Source organism: Halichoeres trimaculatus, unplaced genomic scaffold (assembly GCF_033239565.1).
Source record: "Halichoeres trimaculatus isolate MK-OKI-2021-1 unplaced genomic scaffold, fHalTri1.1 fHalTri1_scaffold_2, whole genome shotgun sequence".
NCBI lineage: Eukaryota > Metazoa > Chordata > Actinopteri > Labriformes > Labridae > Halichoeres > Halichoeres trimaculatus.
The window spans coordinates 38,727,549-38,741,049 of NW_027437180.1; the positions used below are offsets into that span (position 1 = coordinate 38,727,549).

General features: G+C 42.8%; 1 protein-coding gene across 1 annotated transcript; it reads right to left on the minus strand.

Moving 5' to 3' along the window:
• Positions 1-40: 40 nt before the first annotated feature.
• Positions 41-12,579, minus strand: LOC141809262 (UTP--glucose-1-phosphate uridylyltransferase-like). Its single transcript, XM_074696205.1, has 10 exons — positions 12,376-12,579; positions 7,719-7,837; positions 7,128-7,235; positions 4,660-4,845; positions 4,435-4,568; positions 2,212-2,509; positions 1,930-2,127; positions 1,516-1,758; positions 405-509; positions 41-325 (listed from the first exon to the last, which is right to left on the minus strand). The coding sequence occupies exons 2-10, from the start codon at positions 7,818-7,820 to the stop codon at positions 218-220; spliced, it is 1,482 nt and encodes a 493-aa protein (XP_074552306.1). The 5' UTR covers positions 7,821-7,837; positions 12,376-12,579; the 3' UTR covers positions 41-217.
• Positions 12,580-13,501: the final 922 nt, after the last annotated feature.

The window sequence follows — 13,501 nt, forward strand, 5'->3', positions numbered from 1 at the left end:
AAATAATGTCACACACACTCTGCTCATCTTGTTTCACCTCTTTAATAGACAGCAGAGCGCCCACTGAGTGTTTTGTGTCACAGTTTCACAGCGTCCGCTCCGCAGAGCATCAGGACGAAGAGGAGGAAGAGGAGGAGCGGACGGACGGAGTCGATCAGAGAAGAAATAAATCTTTGAGTCTGTTCGACGTGGAAATGGCTTTTTTTCCCAGAAGGCCTCAGTGGTCGAGGATCCGCAGGTTTCCTGAGACGATCTTGTTCTCCAGCATGGCGCCGGCCGGGATGTCGATGCGGTCGCCGTGGTTGGCGATGATGATGACGGTGCCCTGAGGAAGAGACGGATCATCACCTTAAACCCTGAAAGAAGCTGAAACGTGAGGCGTGGAGCGATTTGTCTTTCTTTACCTTCAGAGAAACGTTCTTCCCAAAGGTGACGTCTCCGGACACGGTCAGGTGGTCCAGCTCCAACATGTCGGGGATGCTCTCAAACCTGTGCAGGAACTCCTGAACCTGCAGCGCAGACCGCAACGACATCATCAACAAGAAGACGTCAACAACAACAACAACAACCGTTCCTCTGAGAAAAGAGAAAACTACACCGATCCAAACAAACCAAACAGACAAAGTACGGAGGCACAAAGACGCCACCACTGAAATAATTCACTTCTAATGTCAGAAATAACAGAGGCTCAAAAATAAAATAAAAACTGGTAGAAAACAAAAAGTTGTTCCTTCAAGATGAATATTCTGCTCTCAACATGAAAATTTACTGAAATTAAAGCTTATTCACTGATTTTAGAAAAAATACGTCCATTTTTTTTTAAATAATAAGGAAAAAATGTGTCAATTCACCTAAAGTTATTCCACAAAACAAAAATGTTTATCATTTATTTAAAGAGTCAGATCAGAAAACATGACATCCAAAAAAACTGAGATTACAAAAATGAAAAATTAGAGAAATAGATTTAAAAACGAGATAAATGAGACAAGAAAGTTTGATTGATACAGAAGATGAAAAATTGAGATTGGAAAATGAGATACATGATTAAATACAGATTTAGAGATAAAATTTGACATCATGAGGTTCAAATTGAGATAAAATAAAGGTAAGACTGGGATATAAAAAAATCGATATTTAGAGAAAAGACAGAGCTCAAAAGAAAAAAAAAATTAAAATTAATAATTAAAAAGATTTAAGATCTTAGGTAAAAAAATGAGATCACAAGAAATAAAATGAAGCTAAGGAGAGATTAAATTGAGATTAAAGGGTAAAGATAAAGAAATCATGGTTATGAGATAAGAAAAAATTAATCCAACGATGAATTAATGTAAAGTGAAAATGAGATAAAATGTTTAAAACATGAGATAAAAAAATTGAGATAAAGAGATAAAGTTGAGATGACAAAATAAAAAATATTTAGATACAGATAAAAAGTGGAGAGTCAGTCAATAAACTGAAGGAGGACATTTGTCCTCTTTGGGCCTCCGTACACACAGACCAGGCGAGCGGGCTGACCTTGGTGAAGGAGCTGCCCAGCTTGACGTGTGGCGTGGTGGGGAACTCCCTCTTCTTGCTCATGGTGAGGGAGCCGGCGTCCATGCTGTAGAGGTTGGACATGACCAGCAGGAGGTCGGACGATGTCTTCACCGGCAGGAAGCGGCTGCGAGGCACGTTCACGCCCATGGCGTTGTTGAAGCTCTTGATGGCGGCGCCGACGGCTGTCTCCAGCTGGATGACGTTCAGACCACCGTCCAGCGTCTGAGGAGACAAACAGAGACCAGACACTGAGCCGGGTTCAGGGTCCAGAGACCCGGCCTTCATAGGAGACTCAAAGAGTTCAACTTTAAAACCAGTTTATCACAATGCCCCCGAACCAAGCCTGGTCTGGGCCCCAAACCCAGCCTGGAGTGGTCTGGTCCGGTCCGGTACCTTGGGGTTGACGATGATCTCCAGGTCCATGCTGTTCTTGTCCTGCAGCCTCTTCATGGCGGGCAGCGAGATCCACAGGTTGTTGGTGTTGAAGATCTTGAACTTGGTGACCGACTTGAACTCGTCCACGTGGGCCTTGGGGACCTGGGCGATCTCCAGGAGCCTAAGGTGGTCCTCGTACTGGATCAGGGTCCCACCCTGCAGAGGGGACACAGGAAGCGCTCAGAAACCTGAACCACAGCCGGGTGCAGAATCGGGGACCTTACCGTGACCTGGTCTGACCTTAACGTCGGCCCGGGTTTTGTCGGTGACCTCCATGATGAACTCGCAGCGGCGCTCGGCGGGCTGGCTCATCAGGTGGTGGAGGATGAAGAGGTCCACGGTGGCGCCCAGGTTGTCGATGTTGGACACGAAGATGTACTCCTTCCCCTCGGCGATGAGCCGGTCCAGCAGGCCGCTGTTCTGGAAGCTGGCGTAGATGTCGCCGTGGCCCGGCGGGTACCAGCTGTCCGAGTTCTCGCCGCTCGTCCCCATGCCCTTGGCGATCGGCAGCAGAGACTCTTTGTTGATCCTCGGGTACCTGAAGGGGGCCCCAGGAAAACCAGTTTACAGAGTCCAGAAACCAAAGATGAAGATTCACATGGAGCCACAGTTTCTCTGTTCACACCCAGAAATGTCCAGCAGGTGTCCCCGCTCAGCCACCGTACCTGACTGACCACGTTTAACCCTCACGCTGTGCTCTGCTCAAAATCTGACAGACTGACGGACGATTTCCTCTTCGGCTACAGTTTCATGTTCTCACACATTAACCTGGATCACCGAGCTCTCTAAACTTTTCATCACCAGCCGTGACAGAGCTCGTTTCTGACCGGGACACAAAGATGTCTGACAGAAACGAACACAACGTGAGGGTCAAACTAACCCCCCCGATCCTGTTTCACTGCTTAAAGTCAGTAAATACCCTTCACCAGCTGAGCCTGAAGCCCACATACTCACAGGTAGACTCCAACCCTGCACCAGTTCACAACACAGGAGGAGGGGTTAGGAGATTAAAGGTCAAACAAGACAGAAAATCTAAAAAAAACTGAGGGATTAGATTTATAACAGATTAAAAGATCATGCAATGAGATAAAAATTCAAAACTAAGAGAAAAAATGTCAAAACTAAAAGATAAATGTTTAAAATAAGAGATTAGAAGTCAAAACTAAAGGATAAATGTCAAAACTAAGAGATAAATGTCAAAACTAAGAGAAAATTGTTTAAACTAAGAGATAAAAGGTCAAAACTAAAAGATAAATGTTTAAAATAAGAGATTAGAAGTCAAAACTAAAAGATAAATGTTTAAAATAAGAGATTAGAAGTCAAAACTAAAGGATAAATGTCAAAACTATAAGGTAAATGTCAAAACTAAGAGAAAATTGTTTAAACTAAGAGATAAAAGGTCAAAACTAAAAGAAAAGAAGTCAAAACTAAGAGAAAAATGTCAAAACTAAGAGATAAATGTCCAAAATAACAGATAGGAGTCAAAACTAAGAGATAAAAAGTCAAAAATAAGAGATAAATATCAAAAATAAGAGATAATAAGTCAAAACATAAAGATAAGACGTCAAAACTAAGATTAATGTCAAAACTAAGAGATATGAGTCAAAACTAAAAGAAAAATGTCACACTATAAGAGATAAGAAGTCAAAACTTACAGATAAATGTCAAAAATAAGCGACAAATGTCAAAACTAAGAGAAAAGTGTTCAAACTAAGAGATAAGAAGTTGAAAACTTAAAGATAAGTCAAAACTAAGAGATATACATCAAAAATAAGAGATAAGAAGTCAAAACTAAAATAAAAATGTCAAAACTAAGAGATAAATGTCAAAACCAAGAGATAAATGTCAAAACTTAGAGATAAAAAGTCAAAAATAAGAAATAAAAGTTTAAACAAATGATGGTCGTCCTGAATGTTTAGATGAAAAAGTTAAAAAGTCAAACCTGAGAGATTAAAACTTAGACTTAAAATAATCTCATCAATCTATGCTCAGAGGACAATCCACAACAAAAGTCTAAATTAAGGGACTGAAAAGTAGAAATTATCAGATTATCAGAAAGAACAAAAATCAAATTGTGAGAGGTCAAAATCTTCAGGAGGTCAGTTATTTTGAAAGTCAAATTTAAGAGACTAACACTTGAAATACAGGATAAAAAGTTTCAGATTCTGAGAAAAAAAAGTTTAGATAAAGAAAAACAAAACAAGAAAAATCAAACAAGAGGATAAAAAACTTGAGGCCGTGAGATAAACACTGACATTCACTGAAGGAACAGTTCAAACTACTGAGATCAGGAAACATGGAGACGTTTGGATTATGCTGTGAAAATAAATGATGTTGGTCAAAGAGTGTGTGTGTGTGTGTGTGTGTGTGTGTGTGTGTGTGTGTGTGTGTGTGTGTGTGTGTGTGTGAGTGTGTGTGTGTGTGTGTGTGTGTGTGTGTGTGTGTGTGTGTGTGTGTGTGTACCTGCTCTGGTTGAAGGTGTGGATGACCAGCCGGTGGTGTTTGTACTTCTGGAGGATCTTCTTGGTGTCCTCGTCGGTGTTGAAGGAGTTCATGAGGACCAGCGGCACGTCGGCGTTGTACGTTTTGTTCAGATGCTTGGACAGAAGAAACGCCGTTAGCTGCGGCGGCTCTGATGGGAGCAGCCGAGAGGACAGAGGATCAACGACAGGGGGCGCTGTCTCCTACCTCGATCTGCTGCACCGTCAGGTCCAGGAAGGTGTTCTCGTTGCGGACGCTGATCAGACTCTTGGGGCCCTTACAGCCCATGCTGGTCCCCAGACCGCCGTTCAGTTTGACCACGGCCAGCTTGTTGAGGCTGGCACTGATGTCGGCAGGAAGTCCCTTCGCCTTGATGCGGTCATAGGGCTGAATCTGAACACACACACACACACACACACACACACACACACACACACACACACACACACACACACACACACACACACACACACAGAAGAAACTGTAGAGATGGATTCAGAGCTTAAACACAGACACAGAGCTCAGGATTGGGGCATGGGATCATTTTAAGTCTGAGTCTGACCTTTAGAGCTTTCAGCAGCACCTGACAGCACAGACACTGAACACACGTGTGTCTGTGGACATGTGATATGTTGTGATGTAATGCACCGCAGTGTATACAGAGCCTCGGCCAAATGTTTCAGGCTGTACTCGGCCTGGTCTCCAGAACTGGTCCTTTAAATGAGTGAACGGTCCCTTTAAATGAGTGAACTGTCCCTTTAAATGAGTGAACTGTCCCTTTAAATGAGTAGAACTGTCCCTTTAAATGACTTCAGAAACAAGCTAATGAAACCTGATCTGAGAACAGAGGACACACAGAGACTTCAGCCAGCTATTCACAGCAGCATGACATTTTACACATACACACACACACACACACACACACACACACACACACACACACACACACACACACACACACACACACACACACACACACACACACATACACACCCCTGTGTTCCCAGAATATCCAGGCACACTGAAGGTTAGCTCTAAGAATAGTCTGACCGCTGCAGCATCTGAGAGTCTGGATTGAGGGCCCACAGACCAGATCTTTGTCAGCTCAGGGACCAGATCTTCGTCAGCTCAGGGACCAGATCTTTGTCAGCACTGGGTCCAAATCAGCATTTGCAACTTTTTAACTTTTTACTGAGTGAATCAGAACATGGTTAATGAGCCCTCAGCTTCATTAAAAAATCCAGATTTATTGAGATTAAAAATCAATCTCTGTACGACATCAAACGTCTGGAAACAGACAACAGAACGTCACGGGTCAGCTGTGGGGTTCCACAGGGGTCAGTGCTCGGTCCTAAATGGTTTAAGAATTATTGACTGAAAATGACAGAAATGGGGTTTGAAATCATAGTGTGTCTGAGACTTTGGACGGACACAGGGTCTGAGTATGATACATGAGTATTTAGGTATGTTTACCTTATTGTTTTACATAAACCTACAGGAAGCTGAGCCGGGGAGGAGTTTGAAACAGGAGGGGAAACAAGTGAAGGCTTCAGCCCTCACTGTTTCAGTCCTGGTTTGTTTTTGTTATGTTGCTTTATTTTTCTTGTTTTGTTGTTGTTGTTCACTGTTTGGTGTTGATGCAGAACCAGCATTGACTCAACACGTGTTCATTTCCACTTCACTGTGAATGGAGTGTTTCTGTTCAAGGAAATCAAACTAAACTAAACATCATGAATGGCACAACAGCTCCCAGGAAGTGAAGCCAAAACTTTCAGAGCTACCTCTGGTAACTGGCTGCGGTGCACATTCTAAGCTTGAATTCTAGAATTCAGTCTTTGATCCAAGAGTTCTAGAATTTAGTGTCTGGATCACCAAAATCTGGAATCCTGTTATTGGTTCCAGGACTCCATCTTTGATCATCAAACTTTTTTAATCAAGAATTCAAGAATTCTGTCTTTGATCAATGGAAGTCTAGAAATTAATCATTAATCTGAAAATTCTATAATTTATCTGAAAGTTCTAGAATTATCTTTTTTGGTCACTGAATTCCTGTCTTCGATCACCAATTCTAGAATTAGTCTTTGATCGCAGAATTCTAGAACTCTGCCTCTGTTGACTGAATTCTAGAGCTCTGATTGGCTCTCCTGAAGTTTCCCTAGGTGCCGCCGTGCCAAAGAAGTTGTTTAACTTCCTGTTTGTCTCTGTTTCAAACAGCGAATGATGGAGTGTGGCTTTGTTTTTGAGCTCTCTTCAAAGATTCTCCATTCTGTGACATCACAGATCTGTGACATCACAGAACGGACCAGTCCTGGACTGTTCTCCTCATATCTCGAGTCACTCCTTGAACCAGCTGTTTAACCAGATGTTCAGAGCGAGTGTTTCTGTCACAGCTCTCTGACCACATCTATTCGGTCACTTTAGAGCCCGTTGCCAACACACAGCAGCTCATGTTAAATCCAGATCCTGGTCTCGCTAGTCCCTCTGGACCCTCCCTGAGGGGGGGGGTTCTCTGTCTGTGGACACAGCTCGCCGTCTGAGGCCTGAGCTGTGCCTCAGCCCCAACACCGACCTTGGCCAGCAGCTCAGAGGACTGCAACATGAGACTCTGACCCGTGGTAAACACTGGGAGCACAGTGTATGTGTGTGTGTGTGTGTGTGTGTGTATGGCTGCTTACCGAGTCCTCCGGGGGTCGGTTGATCTTGGCCCAGTCCACTGAGGGACCTTTGACCTGCAGGAATCTGTGGAAGAGCTTCTTGAAGCCATCGAAGTCTTTTCTGGAGATCTGGAACAGACGAGTCACACACACAACGTCAGTGAGACACACACACACACACACACACACACACACACACACACACACACACACACACACACACACACACACACACACACACACACACACACACAGAGTTTAATATGTTCTCACCAACAGACTCTGTGTGTGTGTCCTCAGGGTTGTTCACCCAAACCCTCTCACACACACACACACACAGAGTCTTTCTGATAAGATGACCTAATGGACTCAAACATTAGTCCAGTGTGTGACACAGACTTATGTCCACATGTGAACATGTTGGCGTCATGTGACCTTCCTGACACTCAGACTCTGCTTCAGTCCTGGTTTAGTCCTGGTTTAGTCCTGGTTTAGTCCTGATTTAGTTCTGGTTTAGTCCTGGTTTCTCCCCTGAACAGCTCTACGACCTGGATGTAAACAGTCACAGCTAACAGATATCACCTGATAGCGTGGTTAGCGCCGTCCCCTCACCTCTGCCTCCGTCTTGCTGGTTTCAGTGGCGAGCAGCGCCTCCAGCTCGCGGTGCATGGACTCCTCGTGCTGCTGACGGAGCTTCTCCTGGAACTCCGTCATGGCTCCTCTGGTCAGGTCTGCAGACACAAACCTCCGTTACACTCAACCCTCAGCTTTATAACCTCTCTGCAGACGATTTTACAGGCGTCACAGAAAAAATGTCCACAGAGTGAAAGAGGAAGAACTGCTTTGACCACAGGTGGCGCCAAACCCCCCAAACCATCAGTTCCTCACAGGAGCTTTTAAGTCTGTGTGGAGACTGTCTGTAGGCTTTGGTCACAGCGACACCTGTGGTCAGAAAGAGTATACAGACTCAATTTCCCATAAGCCCCATCACCCACTGTGGAGGAGTAAGGCGTGCGTTTCTTTCACAGCGCCATTTTTATAACTCTACTTTTCTTTGTTCCAGACTAATTTTCCCAGGATGCTCAGCGCTCCTGTGATAAACCAGCTCGTTGTAGAGTGAAACGTACAGATAAGGTTTTTTTTTACCAAACGTATTTTCAGAAGAATGCTCGACCAACGGCTGGACCAGCACAGTTTGACACTGGAAAACTCCCATGAGTTGAAAAAAGTAAAATCCAATGATAAAAACATGTCATTCACAACGTACGGAGAAAAATCAGCTGGATCATGAGAGAAATACAACGACAGACGATGTTACGACGTCGTGTTAAAGGGACGGTAAACTCTAGCTGTGAGCTAAAAAATCCCTAAAATGAGAAAGTCAAAAATATGAGGAAATAGCAAAATGATGAGAAAGTAAGTCATCAGATCGTAAATTAGAGTTACAAAGGTTGAAACATGAGAAAAAGACTTATGAGAAAAGTTTGAATCATATGGTTTGAAGTTCGAAGAAAGTTAAAATTACGGGAAAAACTTTGAATTTATGGGCATTTAAAAAAGTCTGAATAATGAGAAAAAGTTACAAAGATGAGAAAAAATGAGAGTATGAGAAAAAACTGTGAAACCAGGAGGATAAAATCATGCAGAGGCTGGACTCATGAGAAAACAGCTGAAATGATGAGACTGTTGAGAAACTGAGAAAAGGTTTGGATTTCAAAAAGTTAAAGTGTTGAGGAAAAAGTTGAAATGATGAGACAAATCTTGAGGATATGAGAGTTAGACTGATGATAGCCTGAAATGAAAACATGACGTTTCACTCTATGAAATTCAAGTTGATCAAGTCAAACGAGGCGTTTCCTGATCCATCATGACATTAATCTGCTCTCTCTCTAAAACACTTCTCTCCTGAACCAGACTCTCCCCTCGAGGAAAACCGTCTGAGACAAAACACAAAGTTACTGATTGACGCCAACACGCCTCTAATCTGTGTGAGTGAGCAGAAACTTACCAGCAACCGTCAGAGACATTTTCAGCAGAGTGACCTGAACACAACAGAGAGACCGAGGATCTGAAGAGGGGACGGCTTCAGGAGGACTCAGAGCGAGGTATGGTCCCAGAAAACCAGAGGCAGCCGCTGTCAGAGAACAACAGTCCTCCTCCTCATCCTCAGCTGAGATGAAGCTCACAGACCTGCAGCTCTGACCCTGAACTCCACACAAGGCCTGCCCACTGACACACACACCAATCACACACAGCCAGGGACGGAGTGTGTGTGGTGTGAGAGGGCCGCCCACTCCACACACACACAGCTCACACACACAGCTCCACGCCGTGTGTGTGAGCTGTTGGAGGGAAACACCAATGAAAGTATCCACAGAGTTCAGTCTGGAGCAGAGTCCGGTTCAGACTTTCTGTGGTCTGAGTTTGTTCTGGACTCTGAGGATCAGTGGACTGGTCCTGCAGGGGGTCCCTGGGGTCCCTGGGCTGTGGGACGGGGATTCTGGGACACTCAAACTTACAACGGGCTCTGATGATGTACGGTAATAACATGTTTGATTATTATCATACATGTTTAGAATATACACACAGTCATGTCACAAACTACATTCAAAGTGCTGTAAAGTGCTGTAAAGTGTAGTAAAACGTTTTCTGAGCTGGCAGGCGCGGGAGCTGCAGAAAGAGTCAGAGTCTGTTTGAGTTTCAGCACAGACACGTCTCAGAGGACAGAGAGCCGGTCCTGAGGTCAGAGGGTTTCAGACGGTCACAGCAGTCTGTGATAACTCTAACCAGGAGGAAAAAGTTTATTTACAGCAGTTATTAAACCATTCATTTGGAGGGTAACACTTTGAATTTCAGCCATCTTTGCCTCAACCAGCCCCCTTCAGGAAAGAAGCAGCAGTCAGTTGGAAAGACTGTGGAAAAAAATAACTCTGTCTTTATCGAGTTATGTTTTATTATTTATTCATTTATATTTGAATCATTTATTTAAAAAAAAGGCGTTTTGTATGTCACTGCTAAGAAGAAAAGGAAAGTTTTTTTCCTCAGGCGTGTTTGTTGCTCACAGCCTGATTGAGCACAGCAGATACCTGACGGGTGACCCGGCGTCACCTGTACAGGTTGGCCTGTAGGAGCCGTACCGATCAAACCTGTACAGGTGATCTGGTAATGAATCAAAGCTATTATCTGTTGGATCTTAATTATAGCTTTTATTATCCTCAGAGCCTCCTCGCTCAGGTTTTTCTTGTCCGTCAGGATTTCGTGTTTCGGTGGCACGCAGGTTAATCAGCAGTGACCACGCACACACAGTTTAACGAGGAAGTGCTTCCTCATTTTTCTTCGAAGGCTCTGAACCAAAGCTGGGATCACATGTAGGAGTCGGTGTGAAACAGCCTCCACGCTGAGGCCGTGACCTTCAGTCTGAACCCACGCCTCATGTCAGAGGGTCTTTTTTTATTCTGTAATTCTCTATTTTTAGCTGGACTCTGTCTCCTCTCTTCGCTCACACCTCGGTCCTCTTCTGAATCTTAGGTTGAAGCTATTTCCTGTCTACACGAGACAGCAGGAGTGCTTCGTTATGTTTCGGTTCAGCATTTTAATCTTCAACAGTCAGAGTTTTACCATGTCTGACGCTGTCTATAGGGAGGGACGTCTTATTAAGATGATTTCTGTGGTATGAGTTGGGCCTGGGACGATAGTCAATATATCAATTAATCTATGATTAATGAAAATAACCTGATATATGGCCAGGTGCATGCCTGTTTGTTTTCCTCGCCCCAAACGAGCTGGATATCACCAGGGTTCACCTGATGCATCACTCAGCACCTGGGCGCGTTCACGGCGTGGCGTAATGAACAGTGTGAACACTTGTCAGTCATCCAAAATTTTTGTCTCCAGGGGAAGGTGTGGCGTTAGCATCTGGCTAACGTAAACACACAGGGTGCAAGAAGTGAGCCTGGTGAGCTTGTCAGGGGCAATGCAGGCTAACAAAGCAGATAATTAGGAGTTGATTGTAAAGCCAAACGCCACAGCCCCTGCGTGGAAATATTTCAGCTTCAAACTGAGCTCGGTGAGCCCATCAACACAGACGAGACAGTGTGCAGCAACAAAAAAAAAAAACAAAGCCCAGCAAACTCACATGCCCGCCTAAAACACCAGATCTATTCGGATTCTGAACGCTTCAAACAGAGACAACTGGACTGTTTGTAGTCTGGAATGAAGCTGATGAAGATGATGGGGATGATGAAGCCTCAGGGATAAGAAATGTCTTTACAAACTCTGATCAGTCCAGTTTCCTCAGGTTGGAGCGTTCAGAATAACTCTGACCTGATGATGAGAATTTACACGAACACAGGAAGTGAAGTTTGCTACATCACAAAAAAACACTGCAAAAGTGCAACTTTTGACTGACCTTTTTTTTTTTTTTTTTTTTTTTTGCTTTGTTTGTTTTATTTAACTTTTTTAAGGATTTTTGAAAGTTATTAGTTTTCCAATTAGAAACATTAAAAAAACAGGATTTTTTTTAAAATCACATTTCAAATGGTCTATTCCCTTATTATAATATTTTATTTTATATTAGAGGTTAGTTTGTTCTAAAAAATTATACAGTCTAATCGACTATCTTCAAACAAACTTTGAACTTAGCTCTACATCTGGAACAACGTACATATATCTTAAAAAACAAGGGTATCCTTTTCTGAAAATATGGAAACCGCTTATGGACCTCTGACATCTATGTCCCTCGACAGCTCATGTACTGACTCTGAGTATAAAGGGGGGAAAAAATACTGTGACCATGGTTTATTAATGCATTACTAGCTTGTTTTGATTGTTTTGTTTTGTTTTTGTCTTTCTCTTTAAATCAATTTACTTTTTACTGTCAATAACACTGTTAATCGTCAATAGTTGTGGGACAATATATCATCCAGGAAAGTGTTATAGTGATACCTCCTGAGTTTGTTCTTTACAACATGTCTGTAGGAATGACTAGTTTCAGTGACTTCCTGTCATTAATTTTAATAACCATTATTAATGACGCAGTCTTTAAAGGGACTGTGTGTTTTGTCTCTTGCTGGCAGCTCAGGGACACACACCCCTTCATGCGGGCCTGTATTTATAGCCTGAGCAGCAGCTCCTGCCGGCGGTGCAGTCATGTCTCAGAGCTTTAAATTCTCCTTCAAAGCCTCAAAGCTGCAAAAAGCCCAAAAACGTGGAGTGACAAACTTTTCGTGCACGAGCAGCCACAGGTGTGTCAGGACACACTGTTACCCACCTGCCAAAACACCGAGAGGACCTCAGAAACACAGCCGAGAGCAACACCGACAACCTGAAAACAGGACAGAGGACGGCCCAGACCAGGGGGACCCGGTTTTAGAACAGAGGAGTGGGTTTAAAGGGCCCAAAGTCGGTTTAACGTCATCCTCCTCCCGCTGATGCTGCTAGCTCCACTAGCTGACAGCCAGACTAGCTAGTAGCTGCGAGCCTACGGGTGACAACGGGTGACGTAGAGAGAAGGAGAACGCTAATTGGAGGAGAAAACCCGCCAATCACATGAAGCCTCCAGCGCGTCCCGCCTTTCGACCAGGGTCTATTTTTAAAACATGAACACCATGGACTGTATAAAACACTAAACACCAAACAACACGAACAATTAATCGACTCGTTTTAAGAAGTTTGTTGTGAAGAAGCTTTTTATGTCAAGTCTATAAAAAGGTTTAAATGACTTTGACAAATTTTCAAATGAAAATTTCATTTTAACTGAAAAATACCAATATTTTTCTATTATATACATTCACAGCTAATTGGGATTAATTTTACCAATAAACTCAAGCTTTGAGACCTGATAATCCTTTTTTTAAAAAAAGTTTCATTATGTTTTAAATAGCAAATCTTCCAAATAAATAAATGGCATATCCTCCAAACTTTTAAGTCTTGCCTTTGATGTTTTATTTCCCTTTAAAAACGTAAGCAGAACCTTTACAATAAAAGATCAAAAACAGGCCTTACAAATAACTCCCTTTTAAATTATTCTGATTTAATTTGTATGTGTTTTCATTAATTATTGTAGACCATTTCTGCCAATTAAAAAAATAAATTTAAAAAAAGAAAAAGTCAAATTTGTGAGATTTTAATGTCATAATCAAAGCCGAAGCTTTACTCTAAAGTTTGCTCTAGCTGCTGTTCACATTATCTCATATTTATGACTTTATTATCTCATAATATTGGCTCATTTTAAATTAATTTGTTTTTTTAACTGATGGAAATGGACTTTCATGATGACCTCACAGTTTTGGAGACTTTAACCTATAATCTATTATAATTTACCAGAATGAAAGAAAAACCCAAATACTCAGACCATCAAACTGCTGAGACTGTAAATCATTCCCAAACACAAACAA